The 16289-nt window shown below is 51.3% G+C and overlaps 2 protein-coding genes across 2 annotated transcripts; both read right to left on the reverse strand.

Moving 5' to 3' along the window:
* Positions 1–1672: 1672 nt before the first annotated feature.
* On the reverse strand, positions 1673–7472 carry CALHM2 (calcium homeostasis modulator family member 2). Its single transcript, XM_068688366.1, has 3 exons — positions 6689–7472; positions 3670–4644; positions 1673–3590 (listed from the first exon to the last, which is right to left on the reverse strand). Exons 2-3 carry the CDS (start codon positions 4210–4212, stop codon positions 3174–3176), a joined length of 960 nt encoding a protein of 319 aa, XP_068544467.1. The 5' UTR covers positions 4213–4644; positions 6689–7472; the 3' UTR covers positions 1673–3173.
* Positions 7473–9416: 1944 nt separating this feature from the next.
* On the reverse strand, positions 9417–12256 carry CALHM1 (calcium homeostasis modulator 1). Its single transcript, XM_068689329.1, has 2 exons — positions 11338–12256; positions 9417–10411 (listed from the first exon to the last, which is right to left on the reverse strand). The coding sequence occupies exons 1-2, from the start codon at positions 11884–11886 to the stop codon at positions 9932–9934; spliced, it is 1029 nt and encodes a 342-aa protein (XP_068545430.1). The 5' UTR covers positions 11887–12256; the 3' UTR covers positions 9417–9931.
* Positions 12257–16289: the final 4033 nt, after the last annotated feature.

Consider the following 16289-nt stretch of genomic DNA (forward strand, 5'->3'; position numbering starts at 1 on the left):
GCTCAGTGCCCTTCTGGGGGAGGAGGCTGCTTTCTTGCAACATCTAGTTAGCAGCTGCTGCTTTTCTTAAATTAACAGCACAGCTGCAGTACTGGTATTTATTTATTTTTTTGTGTGGTTGGATTAGTTACATAATAGAACACGTAAATAAGCATTGCAATAGAAACCAAGATCCCTTTGAGGTATTATTACTTTATGATTACTGGGGCTATTATTGTCTCTACAGTTGTCAGCAGGGTAAATGAAAGACCTGTGTGTAATTCTGTGCACTAGAGGAGCCCAGTTTAAGCACAGCTTGCTGCTGGGAAGTATGCCCTAGCTGACAACCTGTAGGCATTGCTGTCAGCCTGTGCAAGAAAAGCAGAGAGTGTGTGAGCTCACAGGTTGTGTGATATGGCATGCCAGGAAAACAGGCAGCTCAACTTCCCTCTTGGTATTCTGGTTGCTTGCACTGGGGTAAAAAGCTGTGCAGGTTTAATATCCTACTTGGAATATTTTTTGTGGAAGCTAATCAAGGCTGTGCTCCCCACCCCTTCCTTTGCTCCCAGCCTTTCCCACAAATTGGTAGCTCTTGCCCTGACTCCTTTCCTCCTTCAATACTTTCTTCCTTGTGCTGACCTCACCTCAGCGTTGTCACTGGAGGAGAACGAGTGACTGCCTTAGCAGGGAGGAATATTCATGAGGGTACTGGTGGGCCAGAAGCCCAGGACTGTGTTATCAGGAACTGCTCAGGGTTGCAGAAGAAGGGAGGAAAAAATCCTTACCAATTGCAAACAAGTATTTCTGACTGCAGGGGCTTGTTCTACTCCTCACTGTCAGCATCCCAGTAAATAAACCTCTCCAAGAAGAGGGAGGACAAGGCTCTGGCCCATCCCAACACATGGAAAACAGCTGGAGTTAATGGTGAGGAGAGAAAAGCAAGCAGAGCGAAGGGTGTGCTGTGCTTATGCTGTGTTCTTAGGATAAACAAATTATTTCACAAGCATTATATGTCTTGTCCCCCTCCTTCAAAGGAGAGAAGGGGAGGAGGAGGAAGTGGCAGTGGAGGTGGTTCAAAGGAAAAACTAGGACTATCACAAAGGAGAGGTGGGAGAAGTAAATGAGGAGGAATAGACACATGCGACTGTTTCAGCAAGTTACCTCGCATCTCCTGACCTGCGTGTGGGGGTGGCATGCGTGTATGCATGTTTGTACCTGAGGGCCAATGAGGAGAAATGCAAATTAACTCTTTCATCTCACATTAATGCAGTTTTGTTTAACTTGCATATGATCGTTCCTGCAGATTAGTTGATGGTGCAGTTGGGAGCTGGGTCTTCCCACAAATGCAAGGCAAACATGTGGAGAAGCTGAGCAGGGGTCCTGGGACGAATCATCCATTAAGAGGCATAGCCCTCCCTTTCAGTGAGGGAATACCTCCCAGCTATTCCTTGCAAGGGGACATATTTGCAAAGAGATATCTAAATATGTTTTCCTTGCTGCAGTCGTGTGTTCTGACGTACAAAATCTGCAATACTTAATCCAGGAAAAACTAAAAAGCGGTGTTTCTATCTAGAAACTGGAAGAGATGTGGATGTTTAATAGAAAAAATACCCAGTTTTTAGGTTCAAAGAGAATACTAAAATATGCCTTTTGTGCCCCTCTGAGGAGAAAAAAAAATCAGAAGGCAATGAAAAATAACTAGTTTAATAGTTTATTTCAAATCTCTTTGTGCTTAAGCCCCTCTGAGTTCAGTGGGTTTGAGTTGTGTTTTTGAACAGTTCAAGGCTTTTCAGTAAAAGGCACAATGTAAATGGAAGTTGCATCTATGATGGAACAGTCCAAGTAGAAAAACCAGACTCCTGCCAATTCTTAACCGTTAGGTGTACAGGGTGAAAAGGGATGGCAGTACCATAAGAATAGCCTGTAGGCCAAAGTCAGCACAACATCACAGCAATGGCAGTAATATTATACCTCTTTGGTACATCTCTCTCAGTACAGTTAAATCCCTAAAAGAGAGTCTGCTGCAGGGACCATTTAAAGTAGTGAAAGGAGTTTTTAAGGAAGTTCAGTGGTGGAAGAGTAGGGAGATGGCTGTGCCCCCCTATCCCATTCCCACTGTCTCCTGTCACCGTAGGGCTACGGTGTCAATGCAGCAGGTAAGTTTATGTAATGTATTTTGGCAGGCAAGCTTCTTGCCCCTTTACCTTGGAAGAAAGATGCTCCATTAGTACAGCTAAGTATAATTACTCAGTGTGCGTGTATGTGTGTATATATAATTATATGTATATAACTAATTCTGGCCGGGGTCTTGCTGCAACTCATCAACACAAACAAGCAGGACTCTCATCCAGTGATGGGTGAGCAATGCGATGAGCTGCAGACAGTGCTGTGATTCACTGCGAGTACTGCTCTTCTACCCAGCCAGCTTACCTGAAAGCTATTCTGCTGACGGTGCCATCTTCAGAGTTATAAACTCATGGCTGCAACCCTTTGGGCTCATTAGAGATTGCTAGGCACTTCAATAAGGACAAAGAGTTTGGTGTCCTACCCAAATTTCAGCTTTGTAATTACGCTGTCTTTCTGAATACCAGGAACATTGCTGATTCCTCCTGCCTTAGTCTCTTGATTATTTGGTGTGCTGCTGTATTACTGACCCACTCCTTCCCAGCTGTTACTGCATCCCTCCTGCCACAGGTATTTACCCACTGCTTCCCTCTTGTCCTGCTCTGGGAAGTCTGTAAAGCACTCCATGACCTTTCTGTATAACAGGCACTGCAGAATGGCGTAAGAAGGTGGGTGTGTGGGAAGGCTAGGGCTAGCCCTGCTGGGGTTGGGGGTAAGATGGGTGGGACTGCAGTAGTCACAGTTAGAAATGGTCCCACCTCTTGCTCCCTGAGGTTTCTGCTGGTGATTAGGCGGCAGGGCTCACCACCAGCCTGGAGGTAAGGTGTGCATCTGCTGTTTGCTCACCTTGTATCTCTGGGATCATTGGCAAGATGGTTTTCTCCAGAGGAGGGGTTCCTGAGTTCACTGTATTGCTTATCGGCCTCTACCTTGAGGCTGTTGATCCCTTTTTACCTTCTGAGAAAAATAATCCTGCTGGGAGCAATATTCCCAGTGAATCCATCAGCTGCACACCGATACTGATAGGCCTCTCAGGCAGTCTGGGGAACTGCTCCCAGCGCCTGTCTGTGTTAAGAAGCCAAAAAGAGCATTTCATGGCCCTCTGGCGTTGGCCCATTCCCTTCCACACCTTTGGCCCATTTGTGGAGCCGGCTGTAGAGGGGGAAGCCCTTGTTCTCCCGGTAGATGTAGACACCCGTGATGGCGTTCCACTGGGGGCTTGGCTGGACACCTTCCACCGGGAACTCCTGCACCAACTCCTTCTCCTCCTTGTCCAACGCCACAAAACCAAAGAAATGCTTCACGTTGTTGGCTGCCAGGATCCTGGAGTGGACCTCAGCTGTGCGGCGAAAGAGCTTGTCCTCGTTGGCGCGGTACTGGGACCAGTAGGCCTCCTGCCGGTAGCTCAGTGGCGAACAGCAGTGTTTCAGGCACTTGGTGAGGAAAACCAGGACTGCGACGATCCCGATGAGCAGCCAGCCAAAGAGCTGAGAATAGAGAAGCTGTGTTAGGATGTATCAAGGCAGTCTTACCCGCTCCATGCAGCTCTCTCCCCAGCATGCCTACCTGGGACTCGTATCTCAGCCTCCGTGTCACCTCATCCCTGAACTTGGTGAGGTTCGATGGTATGTCTTTACAGGGGAACCTTGCCAGCATCTCAGCTCCGTACTCAGCCGGGAACTTGTCCAGGGAGGATGGCTTGACAAACTCGCTGAGGGCACAGATGTAAGCCTCCCCCCGCAGCAGCGAGATGACCGACCAGGTGACGGGTGCCACAGCCGCCCGGCCCATGATGGAGCCAAAGAGGAGGAAAGTGGCGGCAGTGGAGAAATTCTTGGTGCCACGCTTGTGGCACTCAGCCACTAGGTTCCAGGTGTGGTTGTTCCAGATGACGCCGATGAGGAAGAGGGCCAGAGCTGGGACACCGATGGCAGCCAGCCCGTAGATGTAGTTACGGGCTGGGGAGCAGGGACAGTTGAAGGCAACGACGGAGAAGAGCTCCTCGCTACCCACTGTGCCCAGGGCCACCAGGCCGTTGAAGATCATCACATCTTTGCTCTTGAAGAACAAGGAGAGGAAGCGGAAGTTTTCGGCGACGAGGGCGGCCATCTCGTCCTAGGGCTGGGGCCTGAGAGGTGCCTGGAGCAGCAGGGGGTCGTGCTGGCTCTTGTCCCAGCACCAAGGGGCACAACGATGCGGGGTGAAGTGGCGTTGGGCCTGCTGACATGCACGGGGCTGTTCTGGGAACACACCACCTTCACTGCTGTTCCATCCAGCTGGTGCCCCAAGCCCTTGGCTGCTAATGTTAGGGATGCTTCAAAATGGGTTGAAGAGGGATTCAGCCTAAGCAAGAAGGGAAAACTCAGACTCTTCAGTTTCCTACTAAATTCTCCAAAAATATTTCTGCAGCAAAGATTAGCAAGGGGACAGTTGTTTCTTCCCCTGTTGTTCACACGTTCGTTGTCTTTTCTCTGGCTTTAGTCACCTCCCACAGAAGTGATTTACCAGTGGAGTTACCACTGGATGCTCGATTTCCCAAGCCTGCAATGAAGGAGGATGCTGTGTTACTGGGGAAACTGGACTGGAGCACTGGGGCTGGGATGTGGCCCCAGCATTGCTCCTGACTCACGCTTCAGCTCAGGCACACACACACAGCATGCCAATGCTGTGCTCCCTTGTGAGCACTGTGGGATTTGCCCCCCTCCCCTACAATGTGATGAGTTAGTAGTTAGTAATAGCCTAAGGTACGTCAGGGAGGCAGCAGGAGGTGGGCCTCAGGGTGCTGGTAGTTTGTCTGGCAGGTTTGGGTGCAGGGAGATGGGGTGTGGAGGATGAGGCAGCAGAAGGGGGGGGGAGTGGGAAGGAAGCAGCTTGGGACTGAGACCCTGCTTTAGGATGGTGTCCTGCTGCCCTGCATGTGATTTCCCTTGTCCTGCCCATAGTGGCAGCCCCAAAATACTGCAGCCCTATTCCCCTAGTGTGAGACTCAGGAACGGAGCAAGGAGGTGCTGAGGGCACTGCTGGTGCCAGCTAAGGACGTTACTTTCTGGGAAAGCAAATCTTATCATGATGATCCAAGATGCAAACATCACATGCAGATACAGCTTGGCCTACAATTACCTAGGAGTTGTTGCTACTACTGGGTGTGGTAGGGTGATCTTTCTCTCCCACAGTTGGCTGACATAACTGTACGTGCCCTTCTGGCCTACAGGCCCGGCTCAGCCTCTTTCCACCAGCCTACAGTTGTCCCTTGACACCTCGGTGCCAGCAATGCACCGTGCTGTGTGTCTTCCTCCAGCACTTCTCTCAGTACAACACTGGTTATACTGGGTAGGACTGGTGCTGAGTGAGGATCAAGTCTGGGAAAGTACATATCCTGATTTTTATTTGATTTTTTTTGAAGGACAGGGTAATAATTGGGGAGTGCACCTGAGCTGTGCAGTGATGCCCCTTCCTCCTCTCCTGTGGTAACCAAGCTGTGCAAACTGTGTTTAATTTCTTGGTTTACTTCGTATCTACGGTGCACACTTGTGTGGTTTTATCTCAGGAAGCCTCAACTGCCTCGCTTGCTGGGAAAGCCCTCACCCTGTGACGAAACCCTTGGACTTCAGGGGAACTGCTGCCACTGTGGCTTGCTGGATGCAGGAGGGACCTGGGTGCCTGACTAACATCCTCCAGTGCCAGCATCGGTGCACATCCTTGCAGAGAGCTCCTGGACAGCCCTGACCCCCACACAGCTACCCTGATGCTTGCATCTCCCCCTCAGCATGCACAGGGCAAGGTGGCCCTGGGCCAGCCCCACCTGCAGAGAAAAGGCTATGGGGGCATTGGTGCAGATGAGACAAATGTTTCCCACAGCCTCTTTTACAATGCTTGCTCAGGCATTGTGCTTTAACTACATCTTGTGCTCTAGTGCATCTTCTGCCCAACCACCCCACTTCCCCCCCCCCCCCCCCCCCCCAAAGCCTGTTTTGCTTGGTTCCTCCACAGGGAAGCAAAAGGAAACTGAGCTAGAAATTTAGCCTTGTTTCCCCGCTCTGTCTAACCCATGGCAATCCCCTTAAAGCCATGCTATCACCCAGCTCAAGCATAAGCAGCCAAGGCACTTAATTTCTTCCTGCATCTTCCCAGCTTTCCATATGCAAAACTCCTGCATTAAAGGAGCCAGACCAGCCCAAAACTACAGCCACATGACAGCACATCAGGCCTGCAGCTCGGGTTGCCATGCTTCATGGTGTGCAGCCTTTGCAGCAGGGCACCGAACCTACAAACTTGCACTGGCACGTAGGGTTCAAAGGCCTATTATTAGGGAGAGCAGCAACTACCACTGATAAACAAGGCCTTGCAACCTCCCTGCCAGAGTCTGGCACCAGGCAAAGCAAAATTAAGAGGAGCTGGCAAAGAATTGTTTTTCTGGGGGGTGCGGGGGCTACCTTCCTTTGATTTTGGCTTAAGCTGCCTGGCTAGGAGAGGGAGGGGTAGGATTGGAAGGGAAGAGATGTTTTCAGCAGATCGTTGTTTAGCAATCTGTGTTAGCCTTTCCCTGAAGCATCCATGAAAGCAAGTAAAAAATGAAGTCACTTACTTGGAAGGCTGTTGAAATCAGTTCTGGAGCTTTCTCAGCAACTTGCCTGGTTTTTGCGCGGGCTCCGGGTGCGGGGCTTTCCCAGCAGCGAGGGAGGTTGTGCAGCAGGGGGGGTCCAGCTTTGGCCAGGCTGATGGACAAAGTGAAAGTGGGTAAAAACAGCGTTGGAGTTCGGCAGCTTCCTTTTTCAGTCTGCAACGTGCCCTCGGCTGTCAGCTTTTGGGAGGAGGGCGGGGGTTGTTCTCGGGCCCTGTGCTTGGGTGGGGCAATGAGCAGGCATTTGGCTTCTGCTGGGTGCAAGGCTGAGGATGTGCCTTTAAAACGAAAAAAAAAAAAAAAAGGAAAGACCGAGAATGAGTCACTGGAAAAATCACTTCGTCCTTTTCCAGATCTGCCACACAGCTGTGCAGATGCTGGCTGTGGAGGGAACCGGGTCTGCCTGGAGGACAGGAGTGATGGATGCCTTGCTGGAGCATGAAGGGGAAACTCCGAAGCCCCCAGCCTGGAGGCTGGATGCAGCCCCCATGCTCCTCAGGGGATGCTGGATGGATCCACTGGTACTGAGGGTGGGATTTGAGCTAAGCAGGCAGGGGCAGCACGGGAGAAGAAGCCCTTGGTCCCAGGAGAAGGGACAGGAACTGCTGCTTTCGTGCCCGAGAGCTGGCTGAGCCAGCGGGGAAGATGCCAGTCTGGCTGGGTTTTCGGGAGAAGCAGGAAACCGGCATCACGAGCTCCATCGGGTTTCGTTTCCTGCTGCTCGGGACAGACCCACTCTCATGGGGCGAGCAGAGGGGAGTGATGGCTGCCATGCAGTGCCATGGTTTGGGTCTGGGGCAAGCCGGGACGGGATGGGGGGGCTGGGTGCAGCCCACAATTTGGCAAGCACAACGCATTCCTGCCCCCTCTGCTTTTCCGCTTTCCACTTCCTCTGCAGTCTGATGCCTGGAAGGCAGTGGAGGACGCCACACTTTCTCCTAGCGTCTCTCCCTCCTCTCTGCTGTTTGTCCTCCAGCTCCAGCCTGTCTCGGTGGCCAGAGGCTCTCCCATTCTCTTTTGGCAGCATCCTTGTCACCATGTCCCCAGGGTTAAGCTCAGCCCTCCCCAGAGGATGTATTTAGCCCAAGAAAACCTTCAGCAACACCCATGTTCCCTCTGCCTAAAGCAAACCCGAGCCAAGCCTGATGTCTGCAGTCCAGCTGCAATTTTTGCCCTGAGTCCTCTTCCCTACCCCAGATGTGGGTTTGGCTCCAGACCTGACCTCTCAACGCTTGCCCAGCCCCAGGAGGTTTTTTTTGCAGCTCGGTGGTGTTGGGATGTGCTGCACCCTGTGGCAGTCCCACATCTCTGCTTGGGGCCCTGCTGCCAACCAGGCCCTGCACTCTGGGACCACAGCCCAGTTGAGACCACAGAGGCCGTACTGGGTCCCCCAGTGAGGTGTCTGCTCCCAACAGTAATGAAATACATCCCCCAAATCCAGGGAAGCTGCCAGGACAAAGTGCCAACACAAAGAGGACACGCTGCCTGCGCTGTGGGTACTCTGCCAGTCACTGTGTGGGGCAGGGCTATAATTTCAAAATCTAGATTAAAACTCCAAAAGCTTCTCTTTGCACATGCACACGAATGCCTTGGTATCTTGATGGATCTGCTGTGGAGCCTGCCAGCCCCATATTCTAATCACCACTGTGGTGGGATGTGGAGTGAGCCATTAACAGCGCTGAGCTGCAAATAGTAGGAGTGGAAACCACCTTTATCTTTTAATCTCCTTTGCTTTGTAAATCAGGTTTTGTGCCTATTAATTTCTGGGCAGGTGCCTTAATTAAAGTTTGGGGTGTGAAGATTAATGATAAATCTGTGTCATGCTCCTTTCTCCTGGGAGTCAGCCAGATTCAGCCTGCCCTTGACTATGGGCTCGTTCTTGCTCCCGCAGAGCGGCTTGGAGAATTTCATTGTCATTTTTGTCCTTTGTTCTCCTCTCCCCACAGCCTCTGTGGAGTAGCACACCAGTAATTAAGGTTTATGTGCAAGACAGTCACCTCAGTAACCGGTGAGCCATAATGGGTCGGTTTGAACAAGAACGCAGTAGGAAAAATTTCAAGGGGATGAGCGTTTAGAAAGGGACGCGGCAGGGGTGAAATTCGTATTTGCAAAAGGGGTTTTCCTGCACGCTGCTAATGAAATCAGGGCCATCAGGGAACGTGGAGATTTCCATAGTCACCTTGAGGGCCTGTGCCCCGTGATCTCCAGGTTTTAGGGAAATCAGCACCCACACGGTGTTGCACAGGGACAGTGTTGCCTCCCCACAGCCAACGCGGCCACCCCAGCTCCACCACAGGCCGCGGCCAGCTCGCTGCCAGCCTCCGCGTGCCACCTCAGGTCCTTGTCATTGTATTCAAATAAAGAAACCCAACAGCTTTTGTAAACAGCCTTTATGACTCCTCGTGCCTAAGCGCAGAGCTGGAACGGCAAGCCTGAATTATTTATTTGTTGCTGGCTCCTTAAACAAACATCCGGGCTGTGTGCCGGGGGGAATCCAGGTAAAGCTACAAGGATGGGCTGATCGTCCTGCAGAAAATCCATGGCAGGGGGTCAGCCTGGCACCTACCCTCTGTGCTGCTGAGCGATGGCTGCTCTCCTTGTCTTGGCAGCCCCCTCCTTGAATTGTACCCATGACACCCGACTGCACTGTTATCATGGGTAATGCAGTGTGGGATACCCCTTTACTAGTTCATTTTTTGGGTCAAATTTATTTTAAAGTTCCTCACGGCATGGAAACTGTATGTGTCTGGAGGGGATAGTAAAATAGAGATGGTAATGGGGAGACTTTTGGGGTTTCATGTCTCAGAGTGAGAGGGCCATCCCAGCTTGATTCCCTATGGAGGAATTTTTAATAGTGCCCGAATCCAAGAGTGCTGCCCAGCATTGCAAGGAGCTGTCCCTGCTCCAGCTCTATCACAGGCTTGTAGGTGCACGTGGTAAAAGAAGGGAAGTTTTGCACATCTGGCATCATCCACCTCAGCAACTGCCACCACACAAACCTGTGGCATGGGACACACAATGTCATGCCCACTGGCAGCCCAAGGACTTCTCCATCACAGCCTCGGGCAGCCCAAAGCTCCTTGCCTCCATTACCCAGGATGTAGAACTGCATTTGGGGAGCAGATGGGATCACCTGGGTGCCAGCACTGCCCTTTGGATGCACATCCCCTTGCAGCCCCTCTCCCAAAAGTGCGGCTCTGCCTCCGCTCACACGCGGCTGTAGTAGGCAGCCATTTCCTTCCGAGGTGCTGGGGGCTCTGGGGGGGGCTGCAGGGGGGGCTGCCCTTCCCCAGCCCAGCCATTGCCACGGGATGGGGCATCTGGGTGGAGGTGCAACGGGGGCTTACACCTGTGCCAGCTTTTCAGGGCCGTGTTCATGGTACCCTGGTCAGTGATGCCCAAGAGCTTCTCGGAAGCTTCCCCATCATCCGTGGGTTTTTTTTTGGGCAGGTGGCAGTGAGCAGTCTCCATGTCCGTGCTCATGCCCTGGAAGAACTGCTGGATGCAGACCTTGGCAAAGCTCCTGGCGTGCTCGGTGCAGGTCTCGTCAAACAGCTTGCGCTCGATGTCGATGTAGTGGGACCAGTACCTGCTCTTCAGGAAGGCAGCTTGGGTGAAGCAGGGCCGGAGGGATCTGACCAAGAAAGCCAGCGTGGTCATCAGCAGCATGAAGCACCAGCCCAGGGCCTGCAGGGGTGAGGGGTGAGACTGGACCCATCATGGGCAGACCACAAACACCCCCTTTTCCCAAGCTGTTGGACTTCTGTGACATTTGTGCTCACTGGGATCAGTGGTAATGGGATGCCCTGATAGTGGGATGTGACAGGGAGGGACAGAAGAGGGCAGAGCCAGCCCCAATCTATGCTCATGGCTCATGAGGTGACCCCACTGAACATCTACCTGGCTGGGGTCTGTCCAGGCAGCACCCCCTGTGATGCAGCTCCTAGAGCTTCCCGGCAGCTGGGAATTAGGGTCTGCCCAGGGAAATCTTCCTGTGTCTGGGAGAAGACCCTATGACTCCATTTCTGTTCTGAAAATGGGGATAATTTATTCCTATATTCCCTAAGGGGGGCAGGGAAAGGAGCTTTTAAGCAGGATGAGTGGTCAGAGTGGGTTGGACCATCCTGTCTCCAACTGTGGCCAGAGGCAGGGCTTGGGAAGAATTAAGCACAGGACAAGGAGTTAGTGGCACTTCTTCATTTGTTGCTGCCTGGTGAGGTTAATAAACACATGCCAGCTGTTTCACAGCAAGCAGCAAGCGGCATAGATGGTTATCAGCCCATCGCTTCCACAAGTTATAACAAGCAGCCAGAGCAGCCACGGGTGACTGGTGGGTTACGAGAGCGGGTGACAGCCACGGAGTAACGACCACGTCAACCCCTGAACTTGCCCTAAACAGCTCTGGCTGCTGTGAGCACCCGTAAGCATGACACGTGGAAGAGGAGGGACTGAATTATCAGTGTGAATGGGGCTGAGTATGAACAACTCATACCCCCGCAAAACTGCCCGTCCCTCCTCCTGCAGCTTTATTTCAACTCCCTCGAGGGAAAAGCTAAGGCTGGCGGTGCCTAACCCTAAACCACCAGCCAGGGCATGGTCCCAACACCTCTTACCTGCGAGATGCACCGCAGGTACCTGACGGCCACTTCATTGGCGATGAGCTCCTGCCCATCGTAAATCTCCTTGCAGGGGATGCGGGCCAAGACCCTCTTCATCTCCTCCAGGGAGAGCCCGGGGTGGCTGGCGTTGCCCAGGGCCCCCACGGGCAGCGAGGTGCAGAAGGCGCACGTGATGCACTTCCCATCCAGCAGCGTCACCGACACCCAGACGGCCGGGGCGATCATGGCTCGCTGCGCCATGGAGCAGAACATGTAGCGCAGCACGGCCCCGTCCTTCCCCCGCCGGCCCCGGGGCCGCCTCCACTCCTCCGCCAGCATGGACACGTTGTTGTTCAGCACGAAGCCCAGCAGGAACAGGATGAGGGGGGGCACCAGGAGGACGCCCAGCCCGTAGGCCAGGTTGTAGCGCGGCAGGCAGGGGCAGTTGAAATCGAAGGCTGAGTACAGCTGGGCGCTGGCGAGGGCCATGATCCCACAGATGCCGTTCATGAAGGACTCCTGGTTGGACTGGAGGAACTGGAAGATCATCCGAAACTTGTCCATCTTGAAGTGATTTCTTCTCCCACTGGGGTCCAAGCCACGTCTTTGCTTTACTTCATTCTTTCAGTTCCCCTCTGCAAAGACTTGGTGCCAGCAAGTCTCCTTGCAGCTCAGTTATTCACCTACATGCTTTGACATCCCCAATATTTAAAGCAGAAAGCTCAACAGTTTTTTTTCCTGCTCATTTTGCTGCTTGCCCAACTTCAGGGCTTGCTTTCTCTTGCTCTTCTTTGTTCCCATGAGGCCTGCATTGTTTCTGGTTTGCTAAACCTCTCTCTGTTTCTCCACATCCTCATTTCTGCTGTCTCCTGGTCACCGGTCTCCTTGGCTGTCGGATGCAGGTGCTGCCAGAGCTGTGCTCTGCCCTGAGCAATCTGTGGCCTGGCAGGAAGGGGAGTTGCTGGCAGGGCTCCGTGATCCTGTTTGCAAATGCAGCGGGGCAGCTGGGTGCTCCTCCCTGCAGCAGGCAGGATGCCCCACCTCTGCTCTGCTGGCACATACGGAAAATGGGGCTCCACAGCTTCCCCCCTCCACGCCTGCATCACCCCAGGAGTTATCTAATGCAAGTGTCTTGTGTCTGCCAGGCCCTGCTCTGTGCCTGCACTGCTTCACTGGGAAATTGCTTTTGTCTGTTTTTTGCTCTGCAATGGGAAGGGAAGAGAAAAGAAAAGGCAGAGGAAGGAGGAATAAAGCTCTTGGTGCAGTGTGTGTACTGTCAATGACTCTTAGCAGCTCCCCTCCCTCCTGCAGACCTGCACATTTCAGCCAGACTTGCAAGCTGACACTTGCAGCTCCTTGGTTGTCACAACCCTCTGCCCTCAGGGCTGGCTAAAGTATCCTTCAAGCCTTGGCTCACATGGTCTGGTGTCATCCAGAGGCACACGGTGTGTTTCCTGGCTCTGGTGCTACAGAAAAACAGTCAGAGAAAGAAACAAAGCTGCAGGGACAGGGCACAGAGAATATTCCCTGCTCCACAGGTTGGTCCTGTGAAGACATCCAAACCCAGGGTGCCCTTGATTTCTCAGGAAGTGCTCCCTGCCTAGCACAGCTCTGAAATTCATTTTTTTTTCCCCCATTAAATTTATTATTTACACTAACTTTCAATGAACTTTTCTGAAGGGCTTGAGTGCACTGATGAGATGTGATAGCTGTGGTTGGGTTGGGCTTAGCTCCCACAGCACAACCCAAAAAGAAGTGGATTTTGTTGCTGCTGCTGTCCTGCAACTCTGTTCCCATTTCACAAAGCACTTTGAAGCTTGAAGCACTAGGCTGTTCTCTCAAGATGGCCAAAAAATGGGGAAATACTCGGACTCTAGAAAAAAGGCCATGCATTTCCCCACAGCTTTGTAGGGCATCAGTAGCAGAGGTAGGAAGCCAGTCCAGGTGTTTTGACCATTAGTCAGTGCAGTTTCTGATGTCTCCCCTTGCCAGGGATAGGGTAGATGATGCTAAATCCTCCCTGAGAGGCCACCACAGAGGTGAGCACAAAGCATGCTGAAAACACCTGGTCGGTCTTAGCTCTGCCTGCTGTGAAGAGGTTAATTGCATGATCTCATCAAACAGAAAGAGATTTGGCTGTATGAAAATAGATGAGGCTTATTGTATTGCTAGCTAAGAACTCAAGCTGGCTTCTCTGTTCACCTGTCGAGTGGCTTTTTGAAGGGCAGTTCACATCAAAGCCTGCATGAATCAACCTTGTAAAAAGCAGAGAGGTTTTTGATCTCCAGGAAAACTCTGCCTTTCTTTAAGGATGAATGAGGGGTCTGAGGCTGTCTGGTGTACAATGATGGCAATCCTCATAGAAGCAAACAAGTCAGTGGGATTCAAAACAGTGTCCGTGAAAGACTGGGAAAGTTGTCCTTGTGTTTCATGGCTGTTTCAACAGCCCTGCTGTTTCATGGGCTCCTGGTAGGTGAGGGACCCTGACAGATGTATCTGTGTGCTGGGCATCAGGGCAGCCCTGAGAAATCAAGAGCTGCTGAAGCTTGTGAATGACCCTCTCCCTTTCTCCTTCCTGATATAGTTAACAAATTGTTCCTCACGCCCTTTTTTGCATTTTGTATTTTGCAGCCACTCTGGGGTGATTTAAAACCTGAGAACATGGAAAGCAGCATGCAAAGAGGAGCTGCAGACCTCTGGTCCGAGCTGGGTTAGGAAAATAGCTGATTTGACTAGAGTGGAGTGGTGAGTCCAAACCGAATCTCAGGCTGAGATTTGTAGGGTTATGTCTGGCAACAGTAAACCAGAGTTAAAATTCAAAGTGCGATGCTGATTTCGAAGGAAAGCGCGCACACACACACACACAAAAGCAACACCTCCCTAGAGGTAAAGAGCATTTGAAGACCTTTGTGCTTGTCCCAGTGGGTGCTGCGCACATAACTTAGGGTGTTTCTGGGGTGGTCTGGACAAAAGGACCCTGCAACAAGATGATGTGAGTGAACTCATTCAGGAAAGGACATTGTGGAGGCACCCAGGATCACTCCTGGAACAGAGACCAAGGAGTGGGGATGAAGACAGATTTTGTGGAGCTTTGTTCTCTCTGAGCTCATCCAGGGCTGCTCAGGGGTCCAGCCAGAGCTGGTTTTGTTGTGAAAATAAGAAAAGGTCTTGATGGGGTTGAGAAATGGGGAATGGAGTGGAGGGAAGTGAGAGCAATATATCACGGGGTTTGCAGTAAGAAGTTTAGTGCACCCAAGCAACAATATCAGCCAAACATGTTCCACAGCTGAGACTAAATATCTACAACACACTCTGGATAGAGGCAGATAAGGAAGTGATTGGCCTTAGAAGCTCAGGGGTTACGTTCAAACGGTGTTGAAACTGAGGATGGAAATGGCCAGATAGGTGATGCAAGGATTATCCTAGAATCATAGAATATCCCGAGATGGAAGGGACCCAGAGTCGCTGGGGCGCAGAGTCGCTGGGGCGCAGAGTCGCTGGGGCGCAGAGTCGCTCAGGAAAAAATAAAAACGGGGGAGAAGCAGGGAGATACGGTGGTATTAGAATGGCTAGCTCCTCCGTTGTGGCCACGACGAACAATTCAAGAAAAAATCACCACATGAGCAGAATTAATTAAAAAGGGACGAAGTAGAACCTTGCAAGTAGACGGGACCCCTCCTAACACCATATGGTTACCCATGAAGTCAAGTGATCTGGAATGGTATATACAAAATTCTGAGGAACTGCAAACTGCTCTATTGCATGATGGAACCATGTTAATAGCAAAACCATTACAATCTCCTGTCTTGTCCTGGATGAAAAACCAGGGCTGGATAAGTAGACCAAAGCGATCACCCCAACCAGTTGCAGATGCAATAACAGTCTTTACAGATGCCGGGAAGTGCTCCAGAACTGCTGCAGTGACATGGAAGGATGAGCATGGCTGGCAACATCAGATTTTGCAAGCTCAGAAAGAGGATTCATTACAGACACTAGAACTGTCCACAGTAGTATGGGTGTTTGTAAAATGGAAGGATGTTCCGTTGAGTGTTGTATCTGACTCTCTTTGTGTAGTAGGCATAGCCAATTGCATTGAGGACTCAAGTTTGCGAGAAGTGCAGAATGGACGACTGGTTCAACTATTGACAAGTTTGCAGCTTGCAATCGCACAGAGAAGTAAGCCGTATGCAGTGATTCATATTCGCAGTCATCAATGGGAACAAGGGCTCAGAGAAGGCAATGCCCGAGCCGACTGATTAGTTGCTGCTGCAGTCACTGAAGCTCCACTATCACCATTTTGCCGAGCTCGAGAAGCTCATTCCATATTTCACCAGAACGCGAAGGGACTAGCTCGAGCCTACAATTTGCCTAATGCTGACGCTCAAGCAATTGTGAAGGCTTGTCCCATATGTAGTTATCATAATTTAGGAATGGGACCCGGGTGTGGAGTTAACCCAAGAGGGTTGAAAGCTAATGAAGTGTGGCAAATGGATGTCACTCCTGTTACAGCCTTGGGACGGTTAAAATACTTGCATGTAACGATAGATACCTCTAGCCACATGATATGGGCTACTGCAACAACCCGGGGAAAAGGCTTGGGATGTGCGGCGTCACCTCACTAGTTGTTTTGCTGTGTTTGGGGTACCTAGCACTATCAAGACTGACAATGGTCCAGCTTATAATAGTGGGCCACTGAAACGATTTATGCAATTATGGAATATCAATCATGTTACTGGCATCCCACACTCCTCCACAGGACAGGCGATAGTGGAAAGGGCAAATGGAACAATGAAACAATACTTAGAAAAGTTCAGAGACATTGAAGACGTAAAAGAAAGAATAGGAAAGGCTCTCTTTGTACTTAACCATTTATGTGTGTTTGGGGACAGCACTGAGCCCACTATAGTACGTCACCATGCCGGGGCAGAAACTTCTAAGCCACCATGCATGAAGGTGTTATACAGAGA

The sequence above is a fragment of the Anas acuta genome, chromosome 7 (genome assembly GCF_963932015.1).
Source record: "Anas acuta chromosome 7, bAnaAcu1.1, whole genome shotgun sequence".
In the NCBI taxonomy this organism is placed as follows: domain Eukaryota; kingdom Metazoa; phylum Chordata; class Aves; order Anseriformes; family Anatidae; genus Anas; species Anas acuta.